The sequence below is a fragment of the Galeopterus variegatus genome, unplaced genomic scaffold, assembly GCF_000696425.1.
Source record: "Galeopterus variegatus unplaced genomic scaffold, G_variegatus-3.0.2 Scaffold10897, whole genome shotgun sequence".
In the NCBI taxonomy this organism is placed as follows: Eukaryota; Metazoa; Chordata; class Mammalia; order Dermoptera; family Cynocephalidae; genus Galeopterus; species Galeopterus variegatus.
Window position 1 is genome coordinate 43,266 of NW_007737008.1, and position 14,506 is coordinate 57,771.

General features: G+C 58.6%; 1 protein-coding gene across 1 annotated transcript; it reads right to left on the reverse strand.

Moving 5' to 3' along the window:
• Nucleotides 1-634: 634 nt before the first annotated feature.
• On the reverse strand, nucleotides 635-14,474 carry LOC103610307 (bone morphogenetic protein 1; the record flags this gene model as incomplete). Its single annotated transcript, XM_008594498.1, has 10 exons — nucleotides 635-1,347; nucleotides 2,657-2,907; nucleotides 4,550-4,763; nucleotides 5,007-5,134; nucleotides 7,287-7,412; nucleotides 11,673-11,853; nucleotides 12,238-12,398; nucleotides 13,267-13,392; nucleotides 13,990-14,185; nucleotides 14,325-14,474. Coding segments are annotated over 10 exons (1,668 nt in total), but the record flags the coding sequence as incomplete, so codon positions are not given.
• Nucleotides 14,475-14,506: the final 32 nt, after the last annotated feature.

The window sequence follows — 14,506 nt, forward strand, 5'->3', positions numbered from 1 at the left end:
GGGGGGGGGGGGGGGGGGGGGGGGGGGGGTGGCGGGGGGGGGGGCTCAATAAGACACAGCTTTGGGTTGCCCAGGGAGAGGGGCCAGGGCTGGAATGTTTGCTCTCTGTCCAGCGTCTGGCTCTTGTCCTCTACGAGAAGAGGACCCCCAGGGGCCAGCACTCGGTGGCTGACTGTCAGGAAGGCAGGTACTGGGGGCCAACTAGGGGACGTACCCTAGCTGATGGGGGTCTTCTGGCTCCTGGTGGGCTTCCCTAGTCAACACCTTTGCAGCTCACCCACTCCTTTCCCAGAACAGAGACAGAAAACCCAGATGGACAGACACATTCCGGATCCCTTTTGTGTACCTCCTCCCTCCCCACCAAACAGCCTCTTTATGGAATGTTCTGCTCTCCCCTTGTGTGGGAGGGCCACAGCAGTGTGTGGGTGTGCGGTGCACCTGTGGACCGCAGTGTGACAGGCGTGTGTCCCCCAGTGTGAAATCACACCCTCAGGGGGCCCGCAGTCACGGGAAGGAAGGGCAGCCAGTGAAGCCAGGTGTCCTGGCTGCGTGCCGGCCTCAGACACACAGCAAGTCTGCACATCTGGAATGAGACAACCCACGCCACATCCCAGACAGCATCTGGCACAGGATACTGGCTGTAACACTTTCGGTTTATTGGCCGGGGTGCCCTGGTGTGGCTGACCAGCCACTGGGCCTGAGAGAGGCCCTGTCTTGTTTCCCACCCTCCCCTTCATCTCCTGGCAGTGGCTCCTGGGACACTCACGCCTCAGGAAGCGGGGGAGCGGGGGCTCAAATCAAACCAAATTGAGGCTGGAGAAGGGGTGGGATGTACATTACAATGAAGATTACGCCAGCGGCTATACACAATACAGCGTGTAGAGATGGGCAGGGAGGGCAGTGGGGTCCTGCACATGGTCCCTCTTGCCACCAGACAGGGCATCCAGAGAGGAATGGTCACTTCAAGTGTCTCAGTGAAAGCTCTGGCTCCCTGGCCCCTTGCTCTGGTGGGGGGTCACGGGGAAGTGGCTTATGAAGAGTCCAGTTCCCCTGCCTCCAGAGGACAGCCTCATCTGGCCCAGTGGCCCTGCAGGTCCTGGCGCCTGGAGGAGAGGGACAGTGTGTCGCCTTCTGCCCACCCCCCACTGTCCAGTCTCAGTGACCACAGGAAGCAGGCCTCCCGGTCCTGCTTCCCTGGTGCGAGGGCCATGGTCACTTCCTGCTGTGGAGTGTGTCCTGAAACTTGGTGCTGGTATACCGCAGGTGGAAGCCTTTCTTGGTGATGGTGTCATCCGAGTGGAATTTCACCAGGACAGAGTCTCCAGCTGAGTACACCTCCTCGGGAGGCTGGCAGAGAAAGGGATGGGTGTGATTTGGAGGAAGAGGGGCTGGGCTGCTCTCTTCGCTCCTGAAGACCCCCACTGTAAGGCAGGCAGGAGGCTCCCCAACTATTTCCCCACTCCCCCTGCTTCCTAAAGCAGAGAATTTCTTGCTGGTAGTTTCATGGGGCACCTGGGGGAGAAGAGAAAGCTCAGGGCAGAGGAGCTTAAGATCTGTCGCCCTTCCTCTCCAGATGCAGCTCTGCCACTAATTAGGTGGCTGCGTAGTCTCAGCAAGACACCTCTCTCTGGGCCTCCCTTCCCTCAACTGCAATCAGGAGCAAATGCTCTCTGCTCTCCAAGCCTGGAGGGCTGCTGGGGGAAGGCAGATGAGAGCACGAAGGTGGAGGCACTTTGTGAGGGGAGGGGACTCTGCAAGTGGGCTGTCCTCTTGCTGACACTTAGAGAAGAACAGCTGCTTCTCTGCCAGCATGTGGGGGAGGCTGCAGGGAGCAGCGCGGTCTCCCTGAGGCCTGAACTCTGCGTCTGAGTGTGCGTGGGAGAAAGTGCACGTGCGTGTGAGTCCCTGTGTGTGCAGTGGGCAGGGGAAGACAGCTTTCTCTGAAGGTGTAGAGGATTCAAAAAGACAAAGGCAAAAAAAAAAAAAAAAAAGAAAGAAAAGAAAAAGAAAAGCCACAAGCTCTTATTGGGAGGAAAATAAATCCACGTATGTGGTCAGCCCATGGACTTAGTTAAAGCCCATTAAGCAGACTTTCACCTGCTGACTCTCAAAGGGCTGTTTTATGGACCAAGAAGCGATGCTCAGGGTCTGCTTAGACAGCAGCAGCAGCATCGGCTTTGGGACAAGCTGGCCTCTCACCAGGAGGAGAAACTGGCAGAAAAGACAGGGTGTTTTTATGGCTCAGCCAGAAGGACTGGAGAGAGCCACTCAGCTCAGGCCCCCTGTCCCTGGCTCTGGCCCCAGCCTTGCCTCTGACTCCAGGCTCTGGTGAACTGCCTAGGGACAGGGGCAGGGGCTGAGGGGTCAGGGGGAACTCTATCCTGCTCCCCAGACACAAGCTACCTGCAGGCCCAACCAAACTGGTTCTGAGCAGGCCTGGGTCAGGGCAGGGCCTGTGCCAGAGGCTGCAGGAACCTCTGTGTAGCCCAGAAAGGATTGGGTTTCCTGGCTGGGGGCCAGGCTGGGTGTCCCGGTTCCTGCAAGGGCCGGGCATATAGGGCCATCTTAACTCTCCACACTTCCAGGGGCTCTGCCAGCATCAGCACTGGGTCTTGGGATCGGGACCAGAAGGGTGGAGGGTAGTGGGGGGCCTCACCCCTGAGCCGCAGTAGCGCCCCAGTCTGGGGGCTGTGCTGTCGTAGCCATCAAAGAGCTCCATGTAGTCGTAGCCGCAGTCGGTCTCCTCCTCCACCTCGAAAGTCTGGAACACGAGCTCCACACCGTAGCCTTCCTCAGCCACAATGACCCACTCGCAGTCCACTCCCCCTGGGTAGTTGTTGTCCCCAAACTGGGCATGGGAGTAAAGGTCCTTGGTCTTCACCTCTGCCTGCACCTGGCCCCCACACTCTGCAGGGACAACAAGATGGGCCACCAGACCCTGAGCACCACTGCCTGCCAGGCTCGAGGCTGTGTCACACGGACCCTCACAGTGATGTGGCGGCTGGGGACCAAGGCCACATGGCTCATGATGGGCAGGATGGGGCCCGGCCCAGGCCTTGGCCCAGAACAAGGGCCCTGCCGCTCCACCTCTGGCTGGATGCCTATGGAGGTCGGGACACCCTGGGCAAGGCACGCTGGGTGAAAGGCAGTGGGGCAGCCTTGGGGACCACATGTGTTGTCTAGAGAGGGCATTCCATGAACCGTCATGGAAGAATGTGGGCCCAGCTGCCAGAGCTCCTGTTTTCAACAGAGAAATTGTACATCTGGGTTTTATGTGGAAACTCCTGATTTTTACATGTTGGCTCAAGTTTGACCGTCATGGAAGAATGTGGGCCCAGCTGCCAGAGCTCCTGTTTTCAACGGAGAAATTGTACATCTGGGTTTTATGTGGAAACTCCTGATTTTTACATGTTGGCTCAAGTTTCTAAAAAACAGTGTGGCCCAACATAACAGGTCTGAGAGTCAGAGGGAGTTCCAGGGCTCTGGCTTGTGAGCCTGTGCCGGGTGGTACATGGGAGCAGGCGCACAGGGCCCCCCTCCTTCCTGTGCCCTCTGGCCTCTGTGTCCCCCAGTGCTCAGTCTCCCGGAGGAGGTGGGGAAAGGGTTGGGTGGGGCCTGGTCAGGGACTGAGTTACAGGGGAGGGGGGGTGCAGGACTCCCCGAAGGGTGGCCCCAGCCCTGCAAGGAGACTTCACCTGGCATCCTTGGTCTGGCGTTGAGGCCTCCCAAGACCGACCCCAGCCTTTCTCTGCAGCCACGTTCCCACTTCATTGCTGTCCTCACGCACCATAGCTCCGGCCAGACTGACCGGCCTGCGGTCACCTGTGTGCACCCTGACCTGGGGCTCTGCGGGGCTCCTCCCCTGGCTGGAATGCCTTCCAACTCACACCCAGTTAGGCCCTTATCGTGTTTTGTCTCCGGCAGTAATTATCTGTGCCCTCCTTATCTTCCTCCTGGACTGTGTGTTCCCAGCGGGCAGAGGTAAAGGGCGCATCTCCCTGCACAGCCAGGGCCTGGTCTGTGGTGGCCAAATAAAGTGACATATGAATTCAGAGGGAGCGATCTTCGTGTGCTTGGTTCATTTTTGTGACTTCAGTTCATTTTGCACTTAGAACGCTGCCTCATGCACATTGTATGTTAATAAACAACTGCAGAATGAATGAATGAGTGCATTTGGGCGGCTGCAGTGTGGGTGGTCTGCTGCACTGTCAAGTATGCCACCAGTGGGTGCTTTGAGGGTTCCCTCCCTGTCCCTCGGTTCCCTAACCTCCCCCACCTTGGCATCTTCACTGCCTTCTATTTTCCAACCTTCCTAACCCCTAACCATGACCTCCTTTCCCCCTTCCTCTGCTCTCCTGGCCTGGTCCTCAGAACACACTGTCTTGCTCCCCAGGGGCCAGAGGCTGCATCTGCCTGTACCTGCATAAGCTCTTTATAACCCCCCATCCCTTCCCCACGGCCTGGCCTGAAGACCAGGATCAGCGATGCCTCCAGAATAAACGACAGCGTGAGGGCCCCACTGCCCAGTGCAGCCCAATGTGGGCCTCACCTGTGGAGTGGGACACCTGGAAGCCCTTCCGCTGGACCGAATTGTCAGAGTAGAAGCGCAGGAACATGCGGCTGCCTGTGGTCAGGACAGGCTCAGGTTTCTTGCTTCCACAGAAGCGGCCAAGGACAGGTGCCTTGGCATCGCGCCCGTCAAACACCTCCAGGTGGTCATAGGCACACTCAGGCTGAGACTCGATGTCCATCTCCACGAAGGTCTGAAGGGCATCAGGGAAGAGTCCAGTTAGGAGTGTGGCCCCAATTCTAGCCCTTCAGAACCCAGCTCACAGATACCCGTGGGAGTGGCCACTGCAGGGGCACCCCCCAGTGTATATGGGAGAGGGGTCCTCTGTCTGAGCCATCCAGTCTGCAGCCTGCATGATTCTGCAGGGCTTAGGAGAGGACAGGATGGCTACATAGCATGGAGGACCCATGTGCAGGCAGGGGAGTGGGTGCCTTACCAGCTTGACCCGGTGCCCAGGGGTGCTGGAGATGACCCATGTGCACTCCTTCTTGCTGGGATATTTGTCAGGCCAGTTGGGGCTGGTGATGGTGCCACTGGTGGATGTCACCTTGTGGTCACAGCCGGCTGTGGGGAGGAGAGGGATGGAATGGGACAGGCAGGGGCCCATGCTGTGACACCTCCTGTGGGGAAGGCCCTTCCCTCCTGCCTCCCATCTTTGGTCCCCCACTTGCAAACTGGACTGAAGGCATCCAACATTTCTTTCTCATTTGGCTACCTGTGCCTGAGGAAAATCTATCTGCTTGGTTCCTACAGGAGCCCTAAGTGAGGCCCCACATGGCAGCACCTGCGGACATGGCCATTGCAGGCTCCGCCTGGCCACATCACCTCTGACCCTCCTCAAAACTGTCCTCCACTGATCCCCACCCTCCTCCATGGTCGCGGGAGATTTTGGCACCTGACCCACTCCTCCCCCACCCCCACCCCTGCCCATCCTAGGTGATGTCAACAAACGCCCAGAACAGCCCTCCCTTCCTTGACCATCTCAGCTCTATCTCCCTTCCTTGCGACCTCTCCCTAAGCTGTGTCACCCGCTGCTCCTCCATGCCACAATGCATCACCCTCTCTGCGGCCACCTCCCATTCCTCCGGGGTGCCCAGGCCTTCGCTTCTGCCACAACAGTTAGTCAGCTTTAGAGAGACCTCCCACGTCTCGATCTTTCCATCGGCTCCCAGCATTTCCTCCTTGGTTGACTTAACTGACTACTTGGCTCATCACCTGAACAGCCCCTCAACACTTCCGTGGCCTCATGCCCCGTCCTTCCACGGCACCATCTTGGAAAACCCCACCATGGTCTCCAACCTCCCTGTCCCTGGGTTCCCCACACGATACTCTTTGGTTTTGTTCTTGGCCAGCTCCGTCTCTTACCTATGCAGCAACTCCCCAAACCTTTAGCCCTCTCCTCAACCCCCAACCCCTCCGTCCCAGCAGCAGACCACCTCTCCTGTCCCTGCTGAGAAAGTCAGAGCCCTGCCCTCCACTCTCAATGGCTTCAAGCTCTGGACCTCCATCCTCTTTCCTTTTCTTCTCAGCAAACATAACAGAAAACTTGCTATCACCACGTTCTCACTCTCCGATGTGGCCTCAATCCACAGCAATCTGACTTCTGCTTCTCAAAAGCATGGCCTCCCCAACTCGAATTTAAAAGCCAATGATTATTTTTCACGATTGTGCAATCTGAGGGCAAGTGGGCAGCCGGTTCACTGTGGCTGGGTAGGGAGAAGGGATGGGCAGGGTGTGGAGGTCACCATCTACCCATAGGGCACTAACTGTGTGTGTCTAACTGTGTGTGTGATGAAGTGTGTGTGTGTGTCCACCCAATGGGGTCAACTTGGGAGGAGAAACCTGAGAGTAAGGCCTTGAGGTTAAAACCACCTGTGTGGCGCCCACCGCCAGGCCTGTGCAGTGCGCCATGGGATGAGCAGCTTACGCTTGCCAGAGCCAGGCACTGCGCAGAGCACTTCGCAGCGCTCCAGCGCCCCTCTGGGGTAGGCATTGTCATTATCTGCATTTCACATAGGAGCAAACCCAGGCACAGAGAGGGTACAGTCACTCAGGGGCACACAGCTAGCTAAGCGGCAGGGCTGGGCCAGACAACCTGGCTGCAGAGTCTTTCTCCTAACCTTTTCCCATCTTGCCTCTGTGCCAGCAGGGGGGCACTACAAAGAGAAAGAATTGGACACGGGTTTTGGGAAGTGCTAACCACCAGAAGAGCCTGAGAAGAGAGCCTGGGAGCCACCGCGAGCTCCTCTCCTGGCATGGGCAGGAGAGCCCATCTTGCCTCTGTGCCAGCAGGGGGGCACTACAAAGAGAAAGAATTGGACACGGGTTTTGGGAAGTGCTAACCACCAAAAGAGCCTGAGAAGAGAGCCTGGGAGCCACCGCGAGCTCCTCTCCTGGCATGGGCAGGAGAGGCTGGAAGCATGTGCAGTTCAGATATTGCAGGAGCGGGAGGTGGGATCTGTGCACCAGGTGAGAGGTGAAACCAGGTAACCTCAGATGTCACTCAGCTCCAGGTGCAAACCAAGGCCGATGAAAACAGCACTCCTGGCCTAGGAGGTGGGATCTGTGCACCAGGTGAGAGGTGAAACCAGGTGACCTCAGATGTCACTCAGCTCCAGGTGCAAACCAAGGCCGATGAAAACAGCACTCCTGGCCTTCCATGTCCAGCAGGCTCTGGCCACTTGCGCCATGTGTCTGGTATCCATGTGGCCCTTACCTTCCTTGCAGTCGTGTTTGTTGTCATGGAGGACGAAGCCACTGCGACACTGACACTCATAGCTGCCGAATGTGTTGACGCAGTCCTGCTGGCAGCCGCCGTTATCCTTGGAGCATTCGTCCTTGTCTGCAAGGGGAGCAAACAAGGACAGAGGCTGGGTCTGTGCAGAGCTGAGGCCTGGTCACCCCAGGGGAAGCGGGAGGCCTGGCTGGGCTTCCTCCCACCGAGAGAGCAGTGGCCAGCAAGAGCGGGCCAGGCCGGGTGGGCAGCAGGAGGCCCAGGCGGCAATGGGGTCCGGGGTGCTGCATCAAGCCGAACCAGCTGAGTGGGCCCAGCTGCCGGAGAGAAAGGAAAAGGGGAGGCGGGGAGGGCCAGGGGCCTGCAGCTGACCAGCATGGGAACCCTCTACCATTACCTGCTTACTGGACAGACGGACAAGTGGAAAAACAGACACACGGACAAGCAGACTGCAAGAGAAAGGAGCAGGACGCAGGGGTCCCTCTTTTACTTCGCAACAGGAAATGTCACAGACACCATCAAAATGGGAGGGGGCCGGGGACAGGGAAGGGTCCCCTGTCTGCATGAAGGGAACAGGGGAGAAGAGGAGAGCACCAGTTCTGTCCGGCCACAAGGAGGCAGGCCGGAATGGCAGAGCGGAGGCAGGGGCTTGGGTGGGCACCAAAGCCCCCATCCCATTCCGTCCAAGGTGAGGTTCCTGAGTAACAAAGGGTCCGGGAGGCCTGGCAGGCCTCACTGGGGGGTCCGGTTTCTTTTCTGCACTCGGAATTTGAGCTGGTGGGGGCGTCCCCGAGGGGGCTGCAGAGCTGGCCTCTTTTCTGAAACGAGAGAGAGAAGGAGAAAAGGGACCGAGGGGTGGGGGTGGAGGGCAGGGACCAGGGAGGGAGGCGGTGAGAACCAGACCCAGGGCCTCCGAGGTGGAGCCACCGGTCCACGGGGTGGGGGTGGGAAGGCAGGTGGGACACTCATGCAGGACAGCCATGTCCAGGCGCAGCCAGGTCATGAGGGCTGGGTTAGCAGGTGGGAGGAGGCAGAGCGACAGGGGATGGAGACAGAGCCTGTGGCAGGGAGAAGGCCTGGAGGGACTGCAAGGGGCGGGACCAAGGCACTGGGAAAGGAGAGAGATGGGAGTGGATGCGGAAAGGGCTCCGTGAGAGCTCCCTCTCCCTCCATTTCCGGCGGCTGCATCTATACAGTGTGTTAGACACAGATGTGGAGGGACTGCAAGGGGCGGGACCAAGGCACTGGGAAAGGAGAGAGATGGGAGTGGATGCGGAAAGGGCTCCATGAGAGCTCCCTCTCCCTCCATTTCCGGCGGCTGCATCTATACAGTGTGTTAGACACAGATGGACGGATACACACTAACACACCCACAGATACAGGATCCCCACACAACCCCATGCATGGATGGACTGTCATCCAACCTGACAACACAGACACTGATCCACAGACACATACGTACATGTGCACATAGTACACACCATAGACACACGGACATACATCCACAATACAACAGGCAATGCATATACAAAAACACAGGCAACCACACACACATACCATCACCCCCTGGCCTGTGTACACGTGTACACAAGAGCTATGCATGACCTACTCTCACATATGTGTGAGGGAGCACACACAGATATAACACACGGACAGGCACAGACACACACAGGGCGACGGACACATCTGCACATGCAGGCGCCTGGAAACTCAAACGTGGTTACGGAGAAACACATAAATGAAGAGACACACAGGCCCTTTAGCAGACAGCTCACATGCATGCCTGCACACGTGTCAGCAGACATGCACACACACTCACACAACGTGTGCACTGACACAGAGCTACACATGGTCACAGGCGTGTGTATGTCACAGCCACATACCCTCAGGTCTGCCTGTGTTCATTTTGGGGATTGTGCCTGGCTTAGAAACAGGCATTCAGGGAAGGGGTGTGGACCACAGTGGAGGCCCAGGATGCCAGAAACAGACGCCTGCTGGCATTCAGTTGACCAGGGGGTTCTGCCACAGGGGTATCAGCTCCCAGAGGGCCCAGCTTCTCCAGCCCATGCTCAGGTGGGCCAGACCCCTTGGTCCCACAGGAATGCAGGGCCAAGAGGTGGCGTCTCCAAGTCCCTTCCCAAGGGCACCTTCTCAGCTGGCACATCAGAGGGGAGCCTGACGGAGGGCTCTCCAGAAGCTGCCTTGGTACTAGCCCCGTGGGGAATGTGGGGGTGAGGATACCCTACGACCTGTCCCGGGGGTTCCCTGAGGATATCACCAGTGTCTGTGCTAGGAGCTTCAGGGTGCTAAGCTCATGGACTGAGCAAAGACTTCCCTGATGTGTTTTGACCTCCACCCCTTCCTCGTACTTGCACCCCAAATATCTAGTACAGTGTCTGGCACACAGTAGAGATAAAATAAATCCTCGCCTAGTGAATGAGTGAGTAGTTAGGTGAATGGTTGAATGAGTGTGGGAAAATGAGTCCTAGGGGGCTGCTGCAGCCTCCTGGGTGGCAGCAGGCAGCCTTGCCTCGGAGCCGGGGAGCAGGTGGCAGGGGGGCAAGGGGAGGTGACATGAACCCGGACGTGGAGATGGCACTCACCCTACAGTGCCCAAATGCCCCGAAGGTGGCTGGGGTCAGACTGAAGGTCTTCAGGCTCGCTCTTCTCCTTCTTGGCTTAGGGTCTCCTTGATGGGTGTCCCAAAAGTCCAAATAGCCCCCCTCCTGGGGGGACCAGAGTCAGATGCCCCATGCCCTGAGGGTGGAACCTTGATGCCCACCAGTGAGGGTCCTCTGCAGGTTTCTTGGCAATGCACGTGTGTGTGCGCATGTGTGTGTCTGTGCCCAAGTGAGGGTGGGGTGGGCACAGTGTCATGCTGGGGGTGGGGGCAGAGCAGTAACTCCAGGCCTGATGTGAGTGTTGATCTACCCCCTCCCCAAGACTGGAGCAACAGAGGGCAGGAAAAGACAAGAGTAAGCAGGTAATGGTTTCCCTGGGGCAGAGCCCACCCTGAGCAATTGTTACACCCCCTCAGCCCTCTGCTGAGCTCCTTAGAGGAGTTCCACATGGGCACAGGGAAGATAGGGACTGGCGTTGCAGGGGGAGGGTCTCAGCAAGCAGTGGGGCGGGAGGGGTGCTGTGGGGCAGAGAGGCAACAGGGCATTTTGAGCAGAGCAGGGTGGCTGGCAGTGCCAAGCAGGGAACCAGTGCACGGGGACAGGTGCATGGCATCCAGGTGGGGCAGGCAGGGGTGCAGGGTGACCACATAGGGGGCTCGAGGATGCAGGACCCTGGGCAAAGGAGGGGAGAAGGAAGGCAGCGTGGACTCGGCCGTGGGCTTCCTGCCCTCATGCCCACCCTGTGTCTGGCCCACCAGGAGTGTTGGGGGCGAGGATCCCTGGGCCATTCCTTCTCAAAGCCGCGTGCTCCGGGCAGCTCTCCAACCTCCCACTCTGCCCCACGCTTCATTCCACAGAGCTCCTCCACAGAACTCCTGCCCTCACTGCCTGGGTCAGGGGACCTATTGTCTCTGGGAGACCACCAGACACCTGATAGCTAGACTCGGGGTGAAGGACTCAGGCTAGCCTGGAGCCAGGGAAGGCTTGGGGCTTGTGTGGGGAGCAGGTAGCTAAAGTCTAAAGGATCTCCAGGACAGGGAGCTTCCCCAGGTGGGAAAAGCAGGGAGGCATCTCCCGGGACCCCAGAGGTCCAGTTCAGACAGGCCGAGCAGAGGGCTGCTGACGTGGCCATCAGAGGCCCCGACGAGCCCAGGTGACTGGAGCCTAAGCCTCCTGTAGGGAAGCCCTCAATAAATCCCATATGCTGGTGGGATCTGAGACCCCACTCATAGGCCAACGGGGAGTGGGAAGGCTTTGGGATTCAAGGAGGGAAGGCGACTCATCTCTGAAGGCCCCGGGCATGAACATATTGGGCATGTGCAGGGTCTGATTAGAAGTCTGGCTGCTGGCAAATAATCTACCCCCCATGGTGCAAAGCACACACCTCTTCTTCTCCATCCACCTCATGTTCTCGATATACTGAACCCCCATTCCCAGGCCCTGCCTTCTCTTGGCCTTGGCCTGCATGTTCCTGGCACCTGGAACGCCCTCTCCCTTTCATTGCCCAGGTTCTGCCCATCCTCAGGTCTGGCCCCAGTATAGCCCTGAGGGCTCAGGAACAACAGGATTCGGATGCCAGAGAGGCTGGCCTGATGGTGGTGGTGAGTGGGGTGGAGCAGCACGGGGCAGACTCTGCTGGCTGGGCACCATGGAGGGCTGGGGAGGACACGGGTGCAGGGGCAGGGGAGAAGGGGAGCCCCGTCCTCTGAGAGGAAGCAGGGCTAGGAGCTGGGGAGTCTGGGGTTACCTGAGAAGAAGTGGGCCTTAAAGCCCTTTTTGGACACGGTGTTGTCAGACTTGAATTCCACGCGCATGTTGTTGTACTGGGAGGTGATGACCTCGGGCTTCTCGGAGCCACAGAACTTGCCATGCAGCTTGGAGTCAGCTGTGAGTCCACTGCGCACCTCCACAAAGTCGTATTTGCATACCTGCAGGGGAGACCAGCTCCAGGCCCGCCTCCTCCAGGAAGCCTCCCCTGACCACTCCTACCCGGGGAAGCTCCCTGTCCTGCAGATCCTTTAGCCTTTAGTTATCTGCTCTCACACCTCAGATCCTCCTGGGCTCCCCACGCAAGCCCCAAGCCAGCCTCCTGCTTTCCATGGCTCCAAGACTTTCCTGCCTCGATCAATGGCCTTCATTCCCACATGCTATATGCTCCCCGGCCTGAAAGGCCCTCCCGCCAAGCCTGCCCTGCTCCCTGAACTGGGGGCAGTCTCTCATCCTCTGCATTCTCAGAGGGGAGGAAGAGGCACGGAGCAGAGCTCCCACACTCCATGGCTTCCTGCCCGCCCTGGCCCCTGGGGGTCACTTACGTCATTGCCTTCGGTCTCAAAGAAGTCGAACTGCAGGGAGATGCGGTACTGGGTGGGGGCCACCAACTGCCAGATGCAGTTTTTGTTGGGGGGGTACTCCTTGGGCCAGCCTGGGCTGGTGATGGAGCCGTTGAGCTTTGTGAGGAATCCTCCACAGGCAGCTGGGGGACAAGGGAGAGGCGTCACCCGCCAGGAGTCCCTGCTCCAGGGAAGGGCCTGGGATGTGGGCTGGGATGTGTCAGGAGGAGACAGGTCTGTGGGTTCCCCCTCCCGGGGGCTCGTGTCTGCTCCCTGTGGGACAGGCGGTTAGGACGCAGGGGAGGGTGGGGGAGCCTGGAGGTGGGAGTAGAAGGGTTGAGGGGACATATGAGTGGCCATTTCTATCTTCTCTGTGAAAGAACAGGCCAGGGTCTGACAAGAGGGAGGAGGCAGAGTGAGGGCTCAAAGAAAGCAGGGCTGGCAGGCAGCTCTGGAGAGGTTGGCAGGGAGCTGCCCAGAGGTGCAGCAGCAAGATGGGCGGAGCTGGAGCCAACAGCCCGGGGTGCTGTCACAGCATCTCAGGAGCGTGCACAGAGAGGCCGAGCCTCAGTGCCTAGGCAGCTCTGGAGAGGTTGGCAGGGAGCTGCCCAGAGGTGCAGCAGCAAGATGGGCGGAGCTGGAGCCAGCAGCCCGGGGTGCTGTCACAGCATCTCAGGAGCGTGCACAGAGAGGCCGAGCCTCAGTGCCTGTCCCAGAACAGGGGCTTCAACCTCTCCCGGGTGGTGACATCCATTAGCAGGTCAAGATCAGCATTTGCGAAAAAAGACAAAGGATGAAAGAATACCATCAAAGCCAGAGCGCATTACACACGGCAACAGTGTGTCCTGGGGGTGGCAAGAGCAAAGCTATTTCTGATCCATGAGCTGTGAAGAGTGCTAGGGAATCCTTCCAGCTTTTCCAGAAAGGTCTGTCCAGAAGCACAAGAAATCTGGCTGGAGAGCTTGGGGTGGGGTAGGGAATAGGGCTCCGGAGGCAGCTGGGGGCACTCACCCTCACAGCGGCGCTTGTCCGGGGCCAGCTCATACCCAGGGTCACAGCTGCACTTGTAGCTGCCTAGAGTGTTGAGGCATCGCTGCTCACAGCCCCCGCGGTTGGGCCGAGAGCACTCGTCCACCTCTGCGGTGGGAAGGAAAGGGTGTCACACGTGCCAGGCCAGGGTCAGGTCCCACTTCCAGGCTTCCTGTAACCACCCCTCTCCCCGTTCTGGGAGGGAAGACAGATATGAGACTCCCCCATCTGCTCAGCCCCGAGGCCCCACCCAGCCATCCACGGCAGCTCAGAACCCCACAGGGAGAGCCCACAAGTGGACCCCACAGAGCCTTCTTTCTGAGCACATGGGCAGGGCTGGTGGCAACTGCTGTTTACTGGAGCCTCTCATGTGCTGTCCCCTGAGTACTCTTATTTCTCCTCCAATCCTTACATGATGCTGTGATGAGGTGACTGTCACTATGCCCATTTTACAGGTAAGAAACTGAGGTACAAGAATATGCCCAAGGTCATGCAGGTTAAAAAAAATCCATGCTGCCTGGCTACTGCTCTTGGCGTTGGCCTCTTCCCCCCAGTTAGCTCCTTAGCAGCAAGGCCCAGGGGTCTTACTGGCATTTGCATCCCCCACAGAGTCCCTGTGTTGAATGAGTGAATGCAGAAGGTCTGAAGGAGCCGGCCTAGCCATGGGGTTGGACGGGGCAGGAGAACTGGGGAGGAGGGAGGGACCTTTGAAAAAGTTGACAGCGAAGCCCGCTTTGTTAATGGATCCATCCGAGACAAATTTGAGCCAGAGGCGGCTGGATGTGCTCTTGATGTCATCGGGCTTCTCATAGCCACAGTAGCGCCCGATCAGGGTGCTGGTCTCACTGTGCCCGTCCCGTACCTCCAGGTAGTCGTAGGCACAGCTGTCGTGGCGCTCGATCTGGGGGGCGTGGGAAGGGCCCGGTGAGCAGGAGGAGGTGTGGCTGCCAGGGACCCAGCCCTGGGAGCCCACAGAGAGTGGGCTGTCCCAGGGGGCAAGTGGGGGATGCAAGTGTCCCATCACAGGGTCTCCGACCTACCTCAAAGGACTGGAAGGTGAGGCCCACGTGGAAGCCCTCGGACACTTGGATCCGCCAGATGCAGACTTTGCTGGGCCGGTAATCATCTGGGTAATTGGGAGACTGGATATGGCCATTGTCCTTTTTCACATCACCCCCGCAGATGGCTGTGGGGACACAGAGTGAGGCGGGGAGGGCGATAG